The following is a 24,400-nucleotide window of genomic DNA, read 5'->3' as shown; positions in this document are numbered from 1 at the left end:
CGCACCAGATCACGTAACAACACAGCGTGGGACACAGCTCCTACGTTTCATTAGCCAGCTTATAGAAAAGGTCCTCGATATATTGGTAACGAATCAAATATATCTTTCCTGCCTCTTCTCGTCTGACTTCTGATTTCTATCTGACTGGGAACGATCGAACATAGAAGGTGCTACTGGTATCCAGTTGTAAAACTAGAATATCCGTTGCATCATCAGTGGGAAGAGTAAATGAAAAGCACTTGACTGACGGCTTTATCAGCACAACGAATAGCCCTGCTTCAATTGCAAGATCAATTGACAAAAACTAGTGACAATAGGATGATAAGATGAAGGTAGTAGCAAGTGGAGAAAATTTGAATATGTTACAATCGATCAGTTTCGAGTTCGTGTCAGTGAAGATTGAAGACTGAATGCTCAAGGTTATTAGCTGGCGTTTGTTTACTTTGTGAAACCTCGGTCACCGTTCCATCATTATCTGAGAGTAGTCAGTTTTATTTATATCTAAACTTTCTTGAAAACCTCAGAATATCTTGTATTCATTTTATTCTTTACAGCTATGAAAAATAATAGACAATAATGACCTGTGGGAAGTTTGAGATTAAAAAGTCTTAATTAAGACTTACTAGTTTAAACTAGCAATGGAAATCCTTACTTGGAACATTAGGTTCTTGCCACCAAATATGTCTCTACTTTGATTTGTTTTCTGATTGATGTGAACCTGAGTCGCTATACAAATTCTCTAAATAAATTTGTGGTCTCGAAATTTATAAGTTGACATTACCTATACTCTGTCTCATAATGAGGCGGGCTGAAATAATGTATATACACCTAAAATATTCCGATTGTCAGAGACCGTCCTCTCAAAGAGATTTTCATGCTATTTCATAAACATAAGTGTAGGTGAAGCGTCTGTGAACTAGAACTTCAGTATGTAAGTACAAAAATTACTGCCTAAGTATCGTTAATGTTTGCAGTTCTTTTACTGAGTGAATATGGTCGGTTTCATCCTAATATGTTCAATGCTAGCGTAAGGGCTTCAGTTTGATAAATTTCTCCTATAAGGAAAGGCAAATATTAAGTCAAGCATTTCCTGTACTGTCAACTTATTTTACGTGCCTTTACCTTGCTCATTTTGTTAAGTAACTTTTCAATTGTTCAAGGCAATACATAATTTTTACTTCTGAAAGATAAGTCAACCATCTAGTGGTTTAAAATGCTTGAGTCAGCATAGAAAATATTGATTGTCTATTGTAGCTTTATTTTTTATAAACACTTCAGCTTAGATCTACTTGTTATTGAAAATCTGAAAAGACCTATCGAGTTGCTCAAACTGAACTAATGTGTTTATTTTTCACCGGTTTTATTGTAGATGATGACAATCTTGACATCTAATGTCATGCTTTCCTCTCCCTTTGCTTGTCCATCTATTTTTTAACTTTTGAAGCAAAAAAATATTTAGCAGTTCATTTCATTACTTCCTATCTTTCTTTGTTTATCTGTAAAAAAATGAGATTTTATTTTCTCATTTATCTATCCTTCTGGTTACATTGCACCTATTGTCTAGCTCAGGATAAACAAAATTTATTCCATCAGTTATACACTTTGTTTACTGGGAATCAAACATTGACCAATATTATACCATCCAGTTGGTTAGATTATCTTGTTAGTTTGCCTGGATCTGGATATTTAATCGCATTTGTTTATTGGCTACGTCATCCGCTTCTTTTGTGTTTTCTACTTCCATTTCTATTAATCTTTTTCATTTACTTCACTGTAATTTTACTTCATTTATACCATTTACGTTTTTGGCTACGTCGTCATTTAAGTCGTTTATTGTCCAAGTTCAGACAATCATCAACTTCATCAATATCCATATCATCCACTAGTCACATGTGTTTAGATTCATTAGCGGAATTATTACGCCGTATTGTTGCTGCTGTATGGGATGCACATGGACGTATATTTCACGGTTATGAAGTAATTGGTATGGAGAAATTACCGCCCAATGGACCAGCTTATTTAGTTTATTATCATGGAACATGTCCTTTTGATGCATATTATTTTACATCGAGATATTGTATTGAAAGAGATAGGTAAGAAATTCCACTTGTAAGTTTTGTTTTATTTTGCCTAATGGATTGAAATAAGTTCATCCAGTCAAAAGTAACGTAGAATCAGTCACAAGTCAGCGTTGAATAAAATTGCTACACCACACCATCATATAGAGGTGGAACTTTAAGCACTTAGGAGACCGTTGAAAACTACCTACTGAAAAGAACCATCAATTGTGCTAATTTTCACCAAACCCACCAAGCGAACTATAATCTTATCTTCACTTGTAATTAACCTCGAGACGAGTCCCAGCAGAAAATTGGGTTTGTTGCAGTTCCGGCATGTTGGCAGTGAAATAGTGATCACATACAACCTTCTTGTCGTTAAAAATTGATTGAAGTCAAAAATTTGGATCACCGAATTTCAGCTCATCGACTAAGACGATAAGTGCTCTGTGTGACCTCTGAATTTCATGAGTTCAACCCTTACTGGTGCTGTGGCTGGGAATGCTGATCCCCGTAATAGGACAAGACAGATCTAATGGTTTCTAGTTTTAAGCATTTGTTTAACTTATGTCAGTCCGTAATGTTGGACTATAAAGTTCAACAATTTCCATAAGCATCCTATGCTAAAAATATTTTCAAATATATTCTAATATCTTTCACTTCGAAACGCTGGTATTTTTAGTTTCATAATATAATTTTCTTACAAATACTCAGGTGTATCTGAAACTAAAAACAACGAGATTGAAGAGTCGAGTGCTTTTCGTCGAACCCATTTTGGACATTTTGTAAATACTTGTAGGTAGTATTCATTCCTTCCAAGTGTCAGCTGAGTTCGATTATTGAAGTTTTTCATGTACAAATTAAACTAATCTCCACAAAAGCCTCTCTCCATATATATATATATATAATCAGTTAATTAATTGCATTCCACTATTAGTCGAATGAAAACGGTGAACTACTGTGTTGTTTCACCGAATGGTTTCGTTTGAAGTAAAATGGAAACCACAGTATCTCGAAAGTTTTTGGTAGTAACAGGCTGTTGTATTTTATGAGGTGATTAAGACATGTACTATTTATGTCCATCAACATATCACCTGAACGCACGATGATGGCTAGGGTAGGAGCAAGTTGGGAGATAGTTAGCGACGGCCAAACCGAGACATGGGATTATTCCATGAAGACACTGACAACTGAACTGAGTCATGTAGTTAGGTGCAGACTATGTAATTGTAGTTTGCTTGATTATTGTAACCAATGGTTTTAGGCTTTGGGTGACACATGGCTTTGGATCGTCCCTTGGTTTCTTAATTCTCCATAAATTTTTGTTTTATTCCATTTATCTATGTTTTCTGGAATCGTATCTTCGACGCCTAATATTTCCTATAACTGCATCTGCCACTTAATGATTCGCTCCAACGATTTCATCTCATCGTTCCTATGGAATATGGCAAGTTGAAATGATGTACGTATGTGCCAGGCTCTACGTTAATAGTGATTGACCATAGAACTGTAATAGTTAGGACTTTTTATATTTGTTCGAATGCTAACCTACTAATTATTTCGGTTTGTAAAATCTAACAATAGTTTCGACAGACCTCATATGTAAAATTTAGATATAATGTTGGTAGTTCCATACCCTGGCGTGCCCCTGCAAGTCAAACATAGTTGGTGAACCCGGTAGGCTCTTCTGGAGAAAAGGCATTCATGGAAGCAGGGCACAACTACCGGGGCTCAATAGTTTCTACAGATTTTTGTGTTCTTGGTTTTACTTCTTGTCCAGTGATGATAGATCATCTATGTACAACATAGCAATAATTGGTAATTCCTTTTGAGGTTGGTAATTTTTTGTTGCGTCCGGACATGAATATTTATCTAGGTCATTGTTTATTGTTGATATTGTATTTTCGATTCTTCTAGGTGCTCGTATTTCTTGAGGGATTTGGTTTCGTAGTTGTGTTTGGTTTAGTTGATTTAATTTGGGAATGCATGAGTCTGTGTGTCTTTTGAGTCATCCTTCAGTTTTGTAGGTTTTTGTACAATCTCCTAGAAGACATTTATACTCCTCCTGATGCATGAAGTCTTTTATCCTTGTTGGTGGTCATTTCTATTATACCTATTCATTTCCTTAATTGTGGCAAATAGTCGTTGACGGTTGCTGTCTCCGCATTTTTATATTAAGTTTTGTTTGTTAACTATTTGCTGATTATAGTCACTTAGGTTTTCGAGTTTTATTTTTACTGGTTTTGTTAACCATTCTTGAAGAAGTTTTTCGTTGAGTCGGTCCAGGTCATGTGTTAATTGTTGTAGCCTGCTTCTAGTGTGAGCTGTTCTTCTGCTGTGTTTTTTATTATTTATTCGACTGTTTAAAGACCTAATTATTAGGTTATTTGGTCTTTCACGCGCTGCACTTCACAGGTCCAGCCTGTTTTGTAATATTTCCAGTGCTAGGTTAGGTAGGGCTATGCATTCATGTAGTTGATTAGCTGTAAGTTGTCTTTTATCATTGATACCCAAAGTCATCCACTGCAGAGTATTGAAGACTGTTTTCAGTCTAGTCAAGCCTTTTTTCCTTAGGGCTGTGGTGTATGCTGCTTGTGTTTGCAGACCTTAGTGGTATATAGCACCAACCAGAAGTGGAATACCTGTAAGCAGAAGGTTGAGGAGATTGAAATGAAAAGAAGGAATAAGGAAACTGAAAGCCATCAAAATCACAACAGGAATAAAGGAACAATGAGGTTTTTAAGAAACAATTCAAAGAAGATGTGCAAATGAAGTATTTAATGTATGGTTTTCATATTTTTTGAAGGCATTCTGTAATTATGCATTAAACAATAAAAAGGTTTTTCCCGAGTCTCCGTTCACTATAGGACTGTAGGCTCAAACCAATAGGTTAAGATGGGCGTTATTGAAGAATACATCAACTTGATTTTTGTTCGTATGCCAATATTTGTGCAGCATAGTATTGGTCTGGTTTCGATTAATGTTGTTTTAGCTTTACCAATGTTGGTTTGGATTGCTTCATCAGGAGCCCCAACGCTTCTTATCACTGATCCTAGATGGTTGAATGTAGTTACCTCTTCACGTTTGTGGTTGTTGATGACTATTTGAAGTGCATTGTTTTGTTCGTTTATCACCATAACTTTGGTTTTGTCATAGGATATTTGCATTCCTAGCTTTGTTAGGTGATTTAAGAGGGAAGTAGGAGTTTTGGTAGTTTCTTCGGCGGTTGTACTTATTAGACATAGGTCATTAGCAAATTCTATATACGATGATGTTCAGGTTGTATTGCGGTCGTCAGTCAGCTCGAGGCTAATCGGTATATTATCAGTTATTCAATTAGGAATTTCTTGAAAGGCGATATTGAAGAGAGGCTAGTCTTCTCAATTCATTTTCGTACGCTTCTATACAGGGTGAAGTGTAGATGTGTACGTTTTTTGTAGCTTTTATGTTCATATAATAGCTAGTTGATGTTTCGGTTGATATTGTTTGAAGGACAGTTTTTGTAGTGTATCTAGAATCAGTTTCTTTTAATAGTAAGTCGAAAGCTTTGGTGAGGTCAATGGAAGTTAGTATTCATTCTTGGTTGGCATATAATTCACCTTGTATTATATCTGATTGCTATGATTGCATATGTAATCAAAAGACGTTTTCGAGATCCGAATTGATTTGGAGGGAGGTTTCGTTCCGCTGGAGTTTTTAGTCTCTTGTAGATCATTCCCGCATAAACTTCCTATCCCGACCGTTGATGCTACCATGACGTGGTGGTCGGGCTTACCTATCGTAATGAACCAATCGAGCTATGCTGTCTGGAACAATCGTTCCTCAAGGTCCTACCATGCCAGATAGGTCGGTTGAAGAGCGGTATGACTAAAAGCAACAAACCCAAGGCCCGAAGGCGAAGTCATACTGCTGACTGTGTAGAGGTGGGACAGCAGTAAGGAGTTTCCTTCAGACAATAAGCATAACAGAGATGCCGCCTCCCCACAAGGAAGGGTGAGGTTTGACAGAGCCTACCCTAAAAATGCACACCTCGCCTCATCCCAAGGATTTCCGTCGCCGGTGGTAAAGTCCCAACAAGCATGGAACCTTTTCGTCCTTTCTGCCTACGCTCCCACTGACTTCAGCCCAGATGAAGTGAAAGATGACTTTTACGGAAAGCTTTCTGTACTTATGGCGAACTGTCATCTGATTTTGCAACCTCAAATGGTGTCTGACAAGGCTCTCCACTATCTCCATTTTTGTTCAACTTCACCATAGACCTACTGCTGGAAATAACGTTCTCGTCGACTGAGTTTTTGGGCGTTGATCTCCTAACGGGAGGTCCACTTATCTATTAGAATATGCAGATAACATAGTCATGTTTGGTGAAGACGCTGATAAAATTCAGAGTCTTTTGGTAGCACTGAGCAACAATGTTAGGATGTTTGTAATGCGTTTCTCCCCCTCTAAATGCAAGTTGTTGCTTCAGGACTGGCCTGCATCAACACCTGACTTAAGGATAAAAGATGTAGTCGAACGCGTCGACAACTTCACTTATCTTGGAAATCTGATCAGCCCCAATGGGTTGGTGTCTGACAAAATCTCTGCACGGATTCCGAAAGCTGACTGATACTTTCCCTATCGTATCGAGTAGGAATATGCTTCGATTATTTCTTGGTCCTTCGTTTTTATAGATGCTGATGACATCTGCGTCTGACAAATGAATTAGGATTTTGTTGCGGATTTTCCCTATGCTATCCATTATTTGCGGTAGGATTGTTTCTAGTTTCAGTCGTCCAAATTTAGTCATTTCTGCTGTTCTACTATTGTGGCCGGGAGCCTTATGGTTTTTCATTTGACATATAGAGTGTTAGGTGACATGAGATTTTTCGGTTTACTTGATTTCCATTCCTCATAAAGGTAAGAGTTTTGGAGTTAAGTGACGTTTGATAATGTTGCATAGGTTTAGTGTCGTTTATTATTGTTGTTTCGCCACTATTGTATGGTTGGTTTCGAATGGTGACCAATACTTCTTTGAGTAGTTTGTATGCTTGATGCAGTTCGTTTCCATAAAAAAGTGTATTTAGTTTGTCCATTTGGCTCAGAACATAAATTTCCTTTGCTTATCTTTTTATTAACAGTCTTGCTTGCTTGCTTATATCTTAGTTTATTCTCTTCCTTAGGTTTTTTTGGTCATCTTAGCCTTAGTTCCTTTCTCTGTTTTATTTCAGTTTCTAGTATGTCATCTAATGTCCGTTGCCAACGTATATTGATTGACTTGATTAAAGAAGCAGTTTCGTTTGCAGCTTGTATTAGGGCATTTTCTATGTGTTTTAGATTCTTGTTTTTATCTAGAATTTGTTCTAACCTGGTTGTATACACTTTATTTGATGAGTATAATGGTGTTTCGGCTAGTTTACGATTAGTTTTGGGTTTACGACATCTGAATTTTAAGGATCTATTTAATTTAATTATTGAAGTTATCGTATAATGATCGGATATAACTTCCAAGGATGTCACATATTAGAAGGTTTAACTTATATTCAGCTAGTATAAGGTCTGTCATGTGATTGGTATTTGTACCCGGGTGGACTCAGATATGTCTTTTTGCCTTAGGTTTGTTAAAGGTGTTCATTATTTTCAAGTCTGTCTTATCACAAAGGTTTATTAATCTCATGTCATTTGAGAAATTTTCATTTTCAATGTCAATATACTTTCTTATAATATTTGGATGACTATTACTAAGTTCTGACCCCAGGTGACAATCATAGTCTCATGAGTATTAGATATCTTGACTTTTTTGGTGTTTTGTTATTTGTATCAGTTTAATATAGAATGGTCCTTTTTGGTGTCATTAGTGCGTGTTGCGTATGCCTAACCACCGACTGCCCCGACGTGCAATGTTTTATAGCGTAGGATTAGGTTGGAAGAAAGCTTGGGGTGGCCAGACCAAAACATGGCACAAATCCATGAAGTCACTGACGATTGGACTGAGCCGTGCTGGTAGGTGTAGACTACCTGGTTGGGATTCGCGAGATAGCAATCGATGGTTAGAGACCTTGAATGACATGGCTCAAAATCGTTTGCAATGACGAAGGTGCATCCACTTTTTGTGTTCTACCGAATTCTAATCTTCTGAATTATTTGTGTCCTTTTCCTCTTTCTCTTTCCAAATTTATTTCGCTGTATTATACTCCTTGAATAACACCTTTAAACCCTAATCTTTCTGATTACTGCTTATACTCTTACTACTTCTACCACTATGGGATTTGAATCAACAACTGCATCTCTGTGCTAATGTAGTATAGCAACTCGAACTGATGTACGTACATAAGAAGTCCTACTTTGTGACTGACTGACTGTTTATTTGAATTCTAGCCCAATAATTATTTTGGTTTGTAAAATCTAACAATAGTATCGGCAGATCTCATATGTAAAATTTAGGTGTAGTGTTGGTAGTTTCATATCGTAGAACACACAAGCTTTCCCCACAGACGACGTATATTTCATCTAATTATTGACTGAATGATTGACATGCGTTAGTGTATTTCACTGCTTTCTTTTTCATCATGTTGTATCGTTTTGTGAAGAATTCTAATAATTCTGGAAGGCATTTTTAGATTAGAAAACTGACTTCAATTAATTAACTGTTGATCAAATATTTTGTCTTACTTTGGGACTTTTCAATGTAACAGTTGACCAACTGTAGCTATTATGGCGTGGTCGTTGGGCTTGTTCATCGTGATGATGCACTCGAGCGATTTGGCCTGGAACACTTATTCCCTTAGGTCTTACCATACCTCCTGCTTCGGTTTGGGAGCCCGGGAAGTATCCCAGCCCTCACGAAAATAATTTGATTTGTGTGGCGCATGTATATTTGATGCCTTCTTGTACCAATTTTTATGTATTAAATAAATAAATAAATCTTATCATACCGGGCAGGTCGGTAAGACTAAATGAAGCGACTTAAGGTTCAAGAAGGAAGTTGTACTGCTGGCTATGGGGGGCAGTGACAGTAGTAAGGTGTTCCCGTCAGACAACTAACGTTTGTAGTGATACCGTCTTCTCAAAATGGGAAGAGGGGGTTGAAAATTTTAGCCCTAAAAAGGTTACATCTCACTTTACCCAATGGATTTTCATAGAAAGCGGTAAGGCCTTTCCAAGTAAGAAGCTATTAAGTCAAAGACATCCGGTTGTTTCTTGAGTTCTGCGGCCACGCCCTTAGGTCACTTAAATCACTAACCTAGCTCATTTTCTAGGTCTCAAGAAGAAATATACTCCTATGATGTGAGCAGCCGGGAAGTAACAATCGCATTAAAGGTCATCGTGTTCACGATCAATAGTTACTACATCTAGTTTTCGGGGATTTTCCCATCCACATACATATTCAAACCTAACACATCACTTGAAACTACTGAGCTTGTATCCGATGGTACACACTTTTCTCTCCTGTCAATTTCTAACATAGTATGATCCCTTTTCAATGTCACCAGTTAATTATTGTCTCACATTTTTTTTATCTAACATCCTTCTTTTAAACTCTACACTGTTAGTTTATGTACCAAGTACAAATTTATACATTCAATGCCTACGAAGTGCGAGTTAGTTGTGTGACGACTACATTTCACAATTTTATATACATGTAATTCATCGACCAGATGTATAATGTTGTGTCCCCAAATGCCCTGATACGGCTGAGAGTGGGGAGGATCCGCCCTCCCTCTCCAAATGCTTTCTCATGACAACGCGTATATAGCCTCTGATAGGGGAGTCCTACCTACTGCCTTCTCGTGGTATTACTGTTGTTTACGAAATTGAGAGGACGAAAAGCGAATGCCCGGCACTACAACCGGGTTGGTGGACACGGAGGGTCCACCTAGGGGAGTTGGAAAATCCTGATTCCAAGCCAATGGTGCACATGGGCTCCAGTATCCTGAGGAAACAAATGGCTTATGAATCAATCGTTGGTCAACAGCTACAACGGGACTGCATCTCCTCACGATGCTCTACTGCCTTGTGGATCAGAGCTTCAAGTCAAAGGCTCGGGGTGTGGCTCCCTAAGAAAACCACCTGCTTCAGTGTGGGCAACTGGGCAGTATCACAGCCCTCACACAGATGAAATGAGATTTGTGTGGTGCACACGTATCTGGTGCCCCTTTGTATCAATATTTATGTGTTTAAATAGATAAATAAATCTATACTGTCGTAACTTAAACCTATTTTTGCTGTTTTTAAATCACAGAATCAAGTTCAAAAACTTATTGTTTGTATTCATGTATATTTATGATTTTCTATAGATTTCCTGTTCCTGTTGTAGACAGATTTTTGTTTCGTGTACCTGGATTTGGACGTTTACTAGAAACAATCGGTGCAATTAAAGGTTCTGTTGATGAATGTGTCGCTCATTTGCAACCAGGTCATATTCTCAAAAGTAAGTTGGGTTTATAATGTTGTCGTTAATTTCATCATGTTATACACTTACACTCAGTAATCCAATTGTTCGATAGAGGACTAGATATTAACCAAAACGAGTTTGTTAATACAAATTAAAGAGGTGAAAAATCGAAGTAAGTCAATTCGTACTGTACATATTTGTGTACTTGGCTTTGAGTCACACAAAGGAGGAAAGCTAGTTACGCTACCCGGTTGCTCAAACCGAAATTGGTAGAGTTGGGGTTCGAGCCCCTAACTTGGTAGTCGAAAGTCAGACATTTTAATTACTGAACCGCCGCTCCATTCAGATGTCTGTTTGCACTCCTTAAACAGTTAGTAGTCTATCAACTTGGACATATTGACTTGATGATATTTTCATATTCTCATTTTTATCGTTCATATTATTTTGTTGCCCATGAAAAAACGATCTTTGAAGGAAGTATAGTTCCATGGGTTGATAATATTTAATCATATACCTTTTTCAGGATTGGTTAAATGTAATGAAACCATCCAGTGAGTATTACTACTTGTCTTAACTGTAGAGTAATCGATAGAAACAAGATATTATCAGTGTATACAGTTAATTAAGCACTGAGCTATTTCCGCCTGTAGCTCTTCTAGAGTTACTGCCAGTCCCAAGCCCGGGTAAAGGAGGAGGGTTGGGCATGGGGTTAGCGACCCCATCCCATAGAAAAGTTAACTCGCTAAAAAACGCTAACCAGAAAAAAAATAATTCAAACCATTTAAACTCTGCCCTGGGAGTTGAAGGAATAATTATGACGTCTCATGATGAAAGCGGAAATTTTTCGGAAGTCACGAGACCGATGCACCTTCTAACAACCAGAGCAATACTCCCTATAGGTACATGGAACGTCCGGACAATTTGGGAGACAGGAAAGACCAGTCAAATAGCAATGGAAATGAGGAGATACAACTTGGCAGTACTCGGAATCAGCGAAACCCATTGGACACAATCTGGACAACAAAGGCTAGGTACAGGAGAGATGCTGCTGTACTCCGGTCACGAAGGGGAAAATGCTCCATACACTCAGGGAGTTGCTCTAATGCTGTCCAAAGAAGCACGAAATGCACTTGTGGGATGGGAATCTCATGGACCCAGGATAACCAAAGCATCATTCAGAACAAAGAAGGAAGGGATCACAATGAACGTTATCCAATGTTATGCACCCACCAATGATAGCAAGGACGATGATAAAGATCAGTTCTATGAAAGGCTGCAATCAATTATAGCGAAGTGCTCACGAAAGGACCTCACCATTCTGATGGGAGATCCAAATGCTAAAGTTGGAGTGGACAACACAGGATATGAAGATATAATTGGACGACATGGACTAGGAGAGAGAAATGAAAGTGGGGAGAGACTTGCAAACCTATGTGCATTCAACAAATTGGTTATAGGCGGCACAATATTCCCACACAAGCGCATACACAAAGCTACATGGATCTCACCGGACCAAACCACAGAGAACCAGATAGATCACATCTGTATCAACAAAAAATTCCGAAGATCAATGGAAGATGTGAGAACCCGGAGAGGAGCTGACATAGCTTCAGATCACCACCTGGTTGTGGCCAAGATGAGACTGAAGCTAAAGAAACACTGGACAACTGGACAAACAGCGCTACAAAGGTTCAATACAGTCTTCCTTCGAGATATTGACAAGCTCCACGAATTCAAGATAACTCTCAACAACAGGTTCCAAGCTCTACAGGATCTACTGAATGAACAAGAAACTACTTTGGAGGACAACTGGAGAGGGATAAAAGAAGCACTAACTTCAACGTGTCAGAAGGTTCTTGGTCCTAAGAAGCATCATCACAAGGAATGGATCTCTATGGGAACCCTGGACAAAATTCAAGAAAGGAAGAACAAGAAACTAGCAATTAACAACAGCCGAACACGAGCAGAGAAAGTCAAAGCACAAGCAGGCTACGCAGAAGCAAACAGGGAAGTGAAGAAAAGCATTAAAGCCGACAAGCAGAAATACATGGGGGGACTAGCAACGACGGTGGAAAAAGCTGCAAGAGAAGGGAATATGAAACAACTATATGATACAACGAAGAAATTGGCAGGGAGATATAGAAAACCAGAGAGACCAGTCAAGGACAAAGAAGGAAAGACAATCACTGAGATTCAAGAACAGAGGAAAAGATGGGCAGAATACTTCGAGGAACTGCTGAATAGACCAGCCCCATTGAATCCACCGAACATAGAAGCAGCCCACACTGACTTCTAATAGATGTCACTCCACCAACGATCGAAGAAGTCAAGATGGCCATCAGACAAATCAAAAGTGGGAAGGCGGCAGGACCTGACAATATACCAGCAGAAGCCCTGAAGTCAGACATTGAAATAACTGCAAATATGCTTCACCTTCTATTCAAGAAGATTTGGGAAGAGGAACAAGTGCCAATGGACTGGAAAGAGGGATATCTCATCAAGATACCAAAGAAAGGAGATCTGAGCAAATGTGAGAATTACAGAGGCATCAGTTCGTTATCAGTACCAGGAAACGTTTTCAACAGAGTGCTGCTAAATCGGATGAAAGACGCAGTAGACGCCCAACTTCGAGATCAACAGACTGGATTCCGTAAGGATCGGTCGTGCACAGACCAGATTGCAACACTACGGATCATCGTGGAACAATCAGTTGAGTAGAACTCATCACTATACGTCAACTTCATCGACTATGAGAAGGCGTTTGGCAGCGTGGATAGGAGAACATTATGGAAACTTCTTCGACACTATGGAGTTCCTGAAAAGATTGTCAACATTGTCCAAAACTCATACGATAGACTACAGTGCAAAGTCATGCATGGAGGACAGCTGACAGATGCATTTCCAGTAAGGACCGGAGTCAGACAAGGCTGTCTACTCTCCCCATTCCTCTTCCTTCTAGTGATTGACTGGATTATGAAGAATTCGACATCTGACGGGAAATACGGAATACAATGGACTTCTCAGAATCAATTAGAGGATTTGGACTTCGCAGATGACCTAGCCCTCCTCTCTCATACACACGAACAAATGCAGATGAAGACAGCAAATGTAGCAGCAGCCTCTGCATCGATAGGCCTCCACATTCACAAAGGAAAAAGCAAGATTCTCAAATGCAACACGGAGAACACCAATCCAATTACACTTGATGGCGAAACTCTGGAAGAGGTGGAAACATTCACGTACCTGGGGAGCATCGTTAATAAGCGAGGAGGATCGGATGCAGATGTAAAGGCGAGGATTGGCAAAGCAAGGACAGCATTTCTACAATTGAAGAATATATGGAACTCAAAACAACTGTCAACTAATTTCAAAGTGAGAATCTTCAATACGAACGTCAAGACAGTCCTACTGTACGGAGCTGAAACGTGGAGAACTACTACGACTATCATCAGGAAGGCACAAGTATTTATCAACAGCTGTCTACACAAAATACTCAACATCCATTGGCCGGATACTATCAGCAACAGCGTTTTATGGGAGAGGACAAACCAGCTTCCAGCTGAAGAGGAAATTAGGAAAAGACGTTGGAAGTGGATCGCACATACATTGGGGAAATCACCAATGTGCATCACGACTCAATCCCTAACTTGGAATCCGGAACGGAAGCGGAAAAGAGGAAGGCCAAAGAACACATTACGCCGGGAAATATAAGCAGATATGAAAAGGATGAATGTTAACTGGAAAGGAAGGCTCAGAACAGAGTTGGATGGAGAATGCTGGTGAGCGGCCTATGCTCCTCGACGAGGGGTAACGGGCGTAATAAAATAATAAAATATTTCAATAAGTGCAAACCTTCTGTTTGGAGCTTGTGATTTAATAAATAGTTGAGATTGAGTGATGGTATGGTTTAAAATCAATCACAGTAGCTCGATTACATTCATTCGTCATTGTTTTCCAAATAATGAGTCATATTTTTCTTTAGAACTACCCCTCATGTTTAGACGTTCACTGTAATTGAAATCAGTTCCTCTTCGGGTGTGGTGATCTAATGTGTGACAATTTGGACTGATATACATTCGTTCTAGATTCTATTTTGATAATGACACGATAACAATCCATTAGGTCATTGATTGTTGGAATTGGCTGTTTTAATAGATACAGTCTATCTAATTTAGGTCTGCGCCACAACCGCTATCAGTGGTTACAGACGTTGGGTGATAGGACTCAGAATCGGGTGCATTTGTGCCGGTACACTCACTATTTATCTTTCTCTGAATCTTCATTCTCAGTATTCATCCATATACACCTTTTACTTCTATCTTCCTAAACCATACTATCATTGTTTAGTCTTCCTCGTTATCATTGCTACTAAATTATTTTGAAATCTTTGCTATTTATTACATCAATTTCATCTCATCGTGCTTATTTGGTATGTTAACGTTACCTGATCTAGCGTAGATTTGTGATAGGCTTACATTGATAGACACTAACTGACAATAGATAGAGATGGTGAATCGGTTAAGCTAATGGTTATGAATCTTCCTCAACTCAAGTAATCAGGATGCATGTGTGTTACACATACACAATTACCGTCTACTTTTACGCACGTTATACTGACTATTGTAAGAGTGTGTTGATAAAAAGGATAAAAGTATCTGGATCACGATGTGTCACCAGTTTGTCCTGTCAATGAGGGTACTTTATATTCACGATTTCCATCAGTAACACATCATGGAGTGTAGTGTTAACTCAATTCTACCGCTTCTGCTACTAGTCTGATTTATAGAATGTTCTGATGGTTTTTTTTTCCTGGGTATAATATGTGGGATTTTTATTTATCTAATAGGGAAGTCATGAGTTCGACACTATGTAAAATCCTAAATGTGTTCTGTTGAGTAGTTGTAATGTAACCTCTAAATTTCAATCCATACATATTGGTTGTTTAGAGCGGAAGATGCTTTGTTTGAGTCCCGGAGTGAATATCAACTCTGGGATGCAAGTACATCTAGTTGATGAGTTCCAAGCAGGATGAAGTGCGCATCCTAGATTCCACTGCTAGCCACCATCCATATCTGACTGAGTAACTTTCAAATGTTTAAATCGTTTACTAGTGGCATTCCCATTAGTAATAATATTCAATTTTCCTTTAAAAATTGAATTAATTACTTGTATGCTAGGGAGTTAGAAAAGTTCAATAAGGAACTATGTTAGACCTAGGCTTTGTGATAGTTTAAACTTGTTAGCCCAATTAATTCAAACGATAACGTCTCAGATAATGAAACTGGATCCATCATGGAACAGATTCTTGGAGGTTGCAGGCAAGCTCTACTAAGAAGTTATCACTAGTGCGACACCTAGATCCACAGTATCCTGTTGATTAACTTAGACTACCTAATTCCTCCGCTTATTGAATATGATGTTAAGCTATTTAGACTACTAACCAGGGCGCTGCAACTAAAGCGATAAAATATAATCGGGGCTAAAAATTTATTTATTTAAACACTTAAATATTGTTACAAAGGGGCACCAGATATATGTGCGCCACACAAATCTCATTTGTGTGAGGGCTGTGATACTGCCCAGTTGCCCACACTGAAGCAGGTGGTTTTCTTGAGGAGCCAAACCCCGAGCCTTTGACTTGAAGCTCTGATCCACAAGGCAGTAGAGCATCGTGAGGAGATGCAGTACCATGGTAGTCGGTGACCAACAATTGGTTCATACACCATTTGTTCCCTCAGGATACTGGAGCCCATGTGCACCATTGGTTTGGAATCAGGGTTTTCCAACTTCCCTAGGTGAACTCGCCGTGTCCACCAACCCGGTTAAAGCGCCGGACATTCTCTTTTCGTCCTCTCAATTTCGTAAAGAACACCACAGTCGCGAGAAGGCAGTGAGTAGGACTTCCCTGTCAGAGACTATATACGCGTGGCCGTGTGAGAGCATTTGGAGAGGGAGAGCGGACTCTCTCCACTCTCAGCCGTATCAGGGCATTCGGGGGCAAACCAGCGCCTTAGATCACTCAGCCACTCCACCGACTAGACAAATATGAAATTGTTCATTACTGAGTGGTCCAAGAGATGGTGCAACACAGTGGCGAGAGACGTTATCAGATATGGCTCAGAATAGAAGCCAGTAGCAATCCTGCTATAACCTTCTTTTACTTTCTTCATAAAGAGTGGTTCTAACTTTCTTAACTGAAAGAGTCTTCTGGTTGTACATTTCAGTCCGCCTTATCTTTTCATCCCTTCTCTTCCTACTTTCATTATTTTGTGTGGCGCATATGTATCTGGTGCCCTTTTATACCAATATGTATGTGTTTAAATAAATAAAATAAAGATTAATTAACATAATTATTTGTAGTCTACACCATAGATTCATTTTGTTTTTACATTATAATTAGATGGTAAAGTATCTCAAGGTGATGTATTATTAATCTCTCCTGGAGGTGTTAGAGAAGCATTATTCTCTGATGAATTTTATACAGTTATATGGGAGAATCGTCGAGGTTTTGCACGTATTTCATTATTATCTGGGCAAGTAAGTTAATATATAAGAAATTTTCTAAAGATTTTGTTATATTGTATGACTCGTAATATATATGATTGTGCAATTAGAGAGAAGTGGATTTTACTGATCGGACGCAAATGATACATAAAATCGTACGAGCAGTCTTGAGTGCGTATCGGCCCTGCTATATGCCTAGCCCAGCCACTTGAGTCCAGAACACAAATAACAGCCTCGGCAATATGAATCATTATTTACAAACACACTGGGTTTTTATACAAACCAAAGTAATCAATAAACTGATGATAACTCAAGAATCGTATGATAATAAGTCAAAGATCAAAATAAAGTTAATGATAAGAGAAAATACGAATATGAATAGTTCAGTTACATAATAATTGTACAATAGGAAATAGGCATAATACATTGATCCATAAATAAACCTAAAAGTTACCATTCGTAATTCACCGAGGATATAACAGATTTATATAACAGTTAAATGTATAGAAGGTATTAAAATATATTGTAGATTAAAAGCCCCCAAATGCCCTTGTACGGCTGAGAATGGAGAGAGTCCGCTCTCCCTCTCCAAATAATCTCACATGGCCACGCCTATATAACCTTTGCCAGGGAAGCCCTACTCATTGCTTTCTCGTGGCATTATTGTTGTTTACAAAATTGAGAGGACGAAAAGCGAATGTCCGACGCTCCAACCGGGTTGGTGGACACAGAGGATCCACATAGGGGAGTTAAAAAAATCCTGATTCTAAAACAGTGGTGCACATAGACTCCAGGATCGTGAAGGTACAAATGTCGACTGAAAGTACAGTTGGTCACCGACTTCCATGGGACTGCATCTCCTAACGATGCTCCACAATCTTGTGGATTAGACCTGTAGGTAAAAGGTTCAGAGAGTGACACCTTAAGAAAACCGCTTGCTTTGGTCTGAGTGTCCGTGGAGTATTCCACTACTCACACAAATCTGGTGCCCCTTTTTTCCCAATCTTTATGCAATGATTACAAAGAAGACTCAACTTTAAATGTTTGATTCTTTCTTCTATTGTTTTTCTCTTTTTTTCTTTTCAGCCTATTTATCCAATGTTTACAGAAAATATTCGTGAAACTATAAGAATTGTGCAATTTGGCAAAGGTAACATTAAAATCTTAGTTTTTACATTTTATCCTTATAGGTTGGTGGCGTAGTTTATATGAACGAACACGATTACCATTAGCAATATTTTATGGTTATTTTCCTGTTAAGCTTAGGTAAGTTAATTTGTAAGGTGTAATTATATGTTCATTATTAGTAACTCATTCCATGTGGTAATTTCCCGACGTTTTAGTATGGGAAACCATGAACAGTGGAGCTCAACCGTTTAGCTGAGTAATATAGCAAATTGAATTTAGAAATGTAAGCCATTGGATTTGAACTCCAGTAGTTGGTAAATAAATTGTTCATCATGAGACCCGGATACTCTAGGTTCGAATTCTAACGAAGTTTTCGGTTTGCATTGCTGAGGAACCTTATGGCTAGGACAAAACAGTTGTCGTTGTCTATTTAAAATCAACCTATGATGTAAACTGCAAAGTTTAGCAATCACTACAATCCCCCTATACTAGTTTATTCATAGTTTAAGGAAGAATTTCCACCCTATACTGGGTGTATATAGGTCATATTGTCATTGTCTAGTTTCTTACATCACATAGCATATCCTCAGGAAACTTTAGGAACGAAAGCGATATCATTACTACTTAAACGTCAGCCGAGTCGTAACTTAGTTCATAACCCCGTTATTGTCCAATATCGTGAGGAACTGTCTGACAACATCGATATTTAGGTTGATTTCAAATGTGCTTCAATCAACCATCACATACCTCAACATACAATGTTGAGTGACTTAGGAGTAGGTTGGTGAAAAGTCTTGAGATGAAAACAGATAAAGCGTCATTTACTAACTGACCTAAGTATTATCAGTAAGCGCAAATCTCCTGGCATAGAGCTCATGCAACACTTATATTCGATAACTGAAAAGCTTGTATGAAATAGTGCAAAAAGTGGGTAACAGTGGCCCTCTCATTATTTGAGTTTTTAGAAGTCAATCTCGTATCACAAGGTTCACTTTTTGATTCATAATACGTAGATGATATAGTCCTGTTTGATGAAGACGTTAATAAAATCATGGCTTTTCTATCATAATAGTTCCATCCAATCAGGGCAGATTGATTCTCTATTATACTCTGTTCATTCATAATTCAAAAAAGTACACAATAATAGATCTCAAATACTTGATCTCACAACAAAACGAATAAGAATTTATAGTTGTTATATCCCGATAAGAATAATGAATGGTAACTTTTGGGATCCATTTATGGACCAATACTTTGTTAAATAACTAAACTATTCATATTCATGTCCCTCTTATTATAAGCTTTATTTTGACTTATGAACTATTATTATATGATTTACCATTCTTGAGTTATGCCCTGTCTATTAATTACTATCTCCCATATTCACAGCCACATTTGGCTAAATCTTGTACAAATTTTGTTCCCCTATTTTATGGTACGATGTGGTCAGTTTGATTGGTTTATAAACTCAGTATGTTTGAGAATAATGGTTCATATTGCAGAGGCTGTTATTGGTGTTCTGGACTTAACTGGCTGGGCTAGGCAGAAAGCAGGACTGATAAGTACTCAAGACTGCTTATACGGCTTTTGTATATCATTGGTCTGATCGATAATCCATTCCTCTCTGATACGTGGGGATCACAACGTCATATATTATACAGGGAACTCAGGCAACACGATATAACAATAGTGTACACACAACTCACTCATATATTATCAGAGACTAATATTAAATGATAAGAGATAATGTCATTGATTTAGAAGTCAATGTAATCTCTATAAATAGACGATTATAAAAAGTACAGTTATTCTCTATTGGATAATTTTGAAAACTTAACCTTTCCCCAAATACTCTACAAATATTAACAATGATATGTCTCAGAATTGGCTGCAACAGTGTATATGCATTCGTTAATTCTTGTTAACGTAAATCTTGTAGTGGCGTGCTTCCTTAATTGATCGCTTCGATAACCGTTATAATTCTAATCTTAACGGTGCGTAAAATCAGAAGCCAAATGAAAGCAGCAACTACAGTTTATTGTCGAATAACTCAGGCTAGAAAGCTAACAACACCTGAGCAAATATCAACGGGCAAGCGAGAGAGCGAGTGAACAGGCGAACAAGCGAAGGAAGCGAACGAGCGAATAGCAAGCAATCAAATAGGCAATGTATAGTCAGATTTAGTAAGGGCACAGCAAAACAAAACAAAGGCTGATAATAGTATTTGCCTGCATACATATATGGGGAGGAGTATGAGTCATCGAATGATATTTAAACAGTCAACATTTTGGATAGTGTCATGTGCTCTAGTGGTCATAACAGTGCAAAGGATATGCAAATTGTTACTATCCAAATGACAATGTCTGTTAAGTAAGTTAATGAAAAGGGCTTGACCAAAATTGACTATAATAGGAATTGATTGTAGGATGGTTGCTATAATCTTCAGTTGCTTTCTATTTCATGAATCCTTATGTCGTCGACTCATATTGTTTATACTTAATGTTTTCAACAACCACTGGTACATTCCCTACTTTGCGTACTCTTGAACATATCCAAATCATTTCATCTCAGTGTAGTGATATGTTCTGGCACCTTGAACACTGGTACACATGAAACGTGCCAGATACTACGTCGCTTATGACTGGCTGAAATTGAATGATAAATATTAATAAAAGTATTTTTTTGATGGAGTTTCGTTCTCTGAGCTGGATGGTTTGGTCGTGGAGCTTTCATCGTCCTTCTGAACAACATCATCAGCACAAACTTCAAGTAGAAGTGAAGTTTTTGAATTTCTACACATGTGGTTCACAGCTTGTCCTGTACACCTCGATGTTGAGTGGTTCTTGTTGACCTTAAATCTGTCATTGTTTACTTCTTTGTTTTGGTTGTATATCCCATTGTTTTGATTTTGTTCCCATGTTTGTGCATAGTTTTCCTGATTGATTGGTTGATAAATTGGATTGATTTCAATGTGATTGTTTATTGCTGATTGACCTGAGTGCCAAGCTTCTAAAAGTTCTCTGGTGTTTTTGGAATTGCCTCTATCCGAAATCTCCACATTTTCCCAGTTGGATGTGTTTCCGCAGTTGTCCACGTGCATTGATATAAGTGAAGACATGTCATTTTCTTTTCATCATTCATCCTTATCATCAACCCAGTTACAGAAAGTAACAAATGTAAAGAAGAATGTACCTATATGTGTGTACATTTCCATAATTTAGTGTGTGTTTCTCTCCCGATTGATTTGTTTAATTTCTTCTTTTTTTACTGAGATCAATCAATAAAATATACAATTTCAGCTATTATTATCATCATCATTATATCTGATCGACGGTACATGTTTAAAGGGTATGAAGTCATCTTCATAAGAATAATAAGGATAAAAAAGTAAGAACCGACATGTCAGTAAAGACAAAAACCTAAAGAATGAGGTTTGTGTTATGCCCCGGTAAGGATAATGAATAGTAACTTTGGTATACCAATTGATTGATCACTGGGTGGTGATCAATGTTGTCATGCGTGTCAAGTCCTTCTTAGCGCTGATCGGATGCTATCGACCAAGTTGCAATGTGGCCACTCAAGATTACAAGTATATCTTGCTGACGAGTGCCAAGTAGCACGAAACCCGGGTCCACGGTATCCTGTTGACCACCTCCAACCACCATTTTATCTCAACATAGTGCACGCAGTGTCGAGCCACGTAGACTAGTGGCCACATTTCAACTTGATCGATAGCATTCGATCTGTACTAAGAAGGACTTGACATGCATGACATTGATCACCACCCAGTGATCAATCAATTGTGATTATATCTCAGTCCTACAGGAGATCGGTCGCGGCCCGAGTAGCTCAGTGGTAACGTCTCTGACCGTGAAGCTGAGTGACACGGGATCGAATCTGTCAGGGAGCACCAGTTCCCTCAAGATTACAGGTACTCTTTGCTGACGAGTGCCAAGTTGCACGAAACCTCGGTCCAGGGTATCCTGTTGACCACCTCCAACCACCATCTTAACTTTGGGATCCATTTATGAACCAATACTATGCGTATATATTTTATTGTATAATTGTTAGCTAAGTAAATTATTCATATTGATGTCCCCCTTATTATAAGCTTTATTTTGACTTATGAACTATTATTATACGATTTACCATTCTTGAATTATGCCCTGTCTATTAATTACTGTTCCCCTTACAGCCACACTTGGGTGAATCTTGTACAAATGGGTATTTTGTGGTGTGATGTAGTCTGTCTGTTTAGTATATAAACCCAGTATATTTGAAATATAATGATTCATACCTCAGAGGCTGAGATTGGTGTTCTGAACTTAACTGGCTGAGCTAGACAGAAGCAGGCCCAACAAATACTCTAGACTGCTCGTACGGTTTTCGTGTATCATTGGTCCGATCGATAATTCACTGCTCTCTGATTGACGGTCTTACCATGTTATACATTAACAGGGCATCCAACTTGGCCATATGTTATAACAGTTTTAGAGTGATTTTATAAAATAGTCAAGGATTTCTCTTTCGCATTAAGCAACTAATATACATATAGAGGATGTTGTAGTACATATTAAGTTTTGTCAGTTACGACTTACCAATGCATATCATAATTTTTGTTCCGCTGTATGTAAAAGTACAATGTTTTGGGAAAATGTACAATTGACGACTGGAAAACAATCATCTAAATGCAACGAAGAAAGTTGAAGTAACTGACCATGGCATACATTTGAACCTTCAGCCCTGACTATAATGAAACTACCAAATGAGTAATGTCAACAATATTCGGCATAGAGGTGACCGTGGATCATAATCAACTGAAATCTCTGGGATCTATTTTACACATTACAAACTGACATTCAACCGTTTATGTTCTACTGGCTATCAAGTTATTGCTTGGTGGATTGAAGCTTATAATGAAGTGAGAATTTCATGGTTGAGATTCGCCGGTGACTCCCCCTTATTGTATCGATATGTGTGGGTTCCGACATCCTAGGGGTCGATGCTGATTTATTTACCGAATCCTGCATTGTTGATGGGTGGAATTATACATAGTTTCACATACACAACAAATACAAAAATCCTTCATAAAGTCTTTTACACTAAACTGTTGGCATTGAATGATGTTATATCATAAATCAATAAAAAAATAACCACTTGGTTACAATACAGCTCTCTAAAAATGAACCGTTTACTGTGTGACTTGAAGATCTCAGATTGAATCCGTCGTCGTGTCATGAATATTTGGTTTAAAAGTCCCATTATAAGATCAAACAACTATTCAGTGTTCCTTCGTATTCAATGGGATCGGATGCAGATGTAAGTGCGAGGATTGGCAAAGCAAGGGCAGCATTTCTACAATTGAAGAACATATGTAACTCAAGAAAACTGTCAACTAACTTCAAAGTGAGAATCTTCAATACGAACGTCAAGACAGTTCTACTGTACGGAGATGAAACGCGGTGAACTACTGCATCCATCGTCAAGAAGGTACAAGTATTTATAAACAGTTGTCTACACAAAATACTCAACATCCATTGGCCGGATACTATCAGCAACAGCGTTTTATGGGAGAGGACAAACCAGCTTCCAGCTGAAGAGGAAATTAGGAAAAGACGTTGGAAGTGGGTCGCACATACATTGGGGAAATCACCAAACTGCATCTCGAGGCAATCGGGAAGCGAAAAAGAGAAAGGCCAAAGAACACATCACGCTGGGAAATATAAGCAGATATGAAAAGGATGAATGTTGACTGGAAATGATTGCCCAGGACAGAGTTGGATGGAGAATACTGGTGGGCGGCCTATGCTCCTCCACAAGGGGTAACAGGCGTAAGTAAGTCGTATTCACTGATATTCTTAACTGATTTCATTCTATGACGAGTCCCATTTACCAATCATCCAATTGATTTTTTTTCTTGGTTTTATGCTTCGTACATTTCCGCAATCGATCAAAGTTCTAACTTTTACAATATTATTGTTTTCATTTCCAGAACCTACATTGGTGATCCGATTTATCCATTACCAGATGAAACATCTGAGGAATTAGCTAGACGTGTAAGTATTCATTATACCAAATATTCATTCACTAAATATCTCTAAACATTAGTCACTTCATAGATTGATCCTGAGTCTTGATTTGGCAACCTGCAGCCTCCTTCCAACCTACTCCTACACTAGCCACAGCTTAATTATTTTTGCCATGTTCTTGGATTGTTTGAATACTAGTTGACTTTGGTTTACCGTACCTATAAGTAGTTTATTTGTCTACAAAAGTTTCAGGATCACCGTTGGATGTCACTTATAGAACTTCATCTGATATACCACAAAATATAAGA

General features: G+C 38.2%; 1 protein-coding gene across 1 annotated transcript in view; it reads left to right on the top strand.

The window, feature by feature from the left end:
- The first annotated feature begins 418 nt into the window (after positions 1-418).
- Smp_162210 (hypothetical protein) overlaps positions 419-24,400 on the top strand; it is a 27,234-nt gene continuing 3,252 nt past the window's right edge. The window contains exons 1-6 of the mRNA XM_018797862.1: positions 419-484; positions 1,373-2,093; positions 10,334-10,467; positions 16,832-16,968; positions 18,022-18,085; positions 18,126-18,201. Of these exons, the coding sequence (XP_018652862.1) occupies positions 1,507-2,093; positions 10,334-10,467; positions 16,832-16,968; positions 18,022-18,085; positions 18,126-18,201 (998 nt within the window). The 5' untranslated portion in view covers positions 419-484; positions 1,373-1,506. The remainder of the gene's footprint in view (positions 485-1,372; positions 2,094-10,333; positions 10,468-16,831; positions 16,969-18,021; positions 18,086-18,125; positions 18,202-24,400) is intronic.

The sequence above is a fragment of the Schistosoma mansoni genome, chromosome 6 (genome assembly GCF_000237925.1).
Source record: "Schistosoma mansoni strain Puerto Rico chromosome 6, complete genome".
Lineage (NCBI taxonomy): Eukaryota > Metazoa > Platyhelminthes > Trematoda > Strigeidida > Schistosomatidae > Schistosoma > Schistosoma mansoni.
This window is presented reverse-complemented; position numbering and strand designations above follow the sequence as displayed.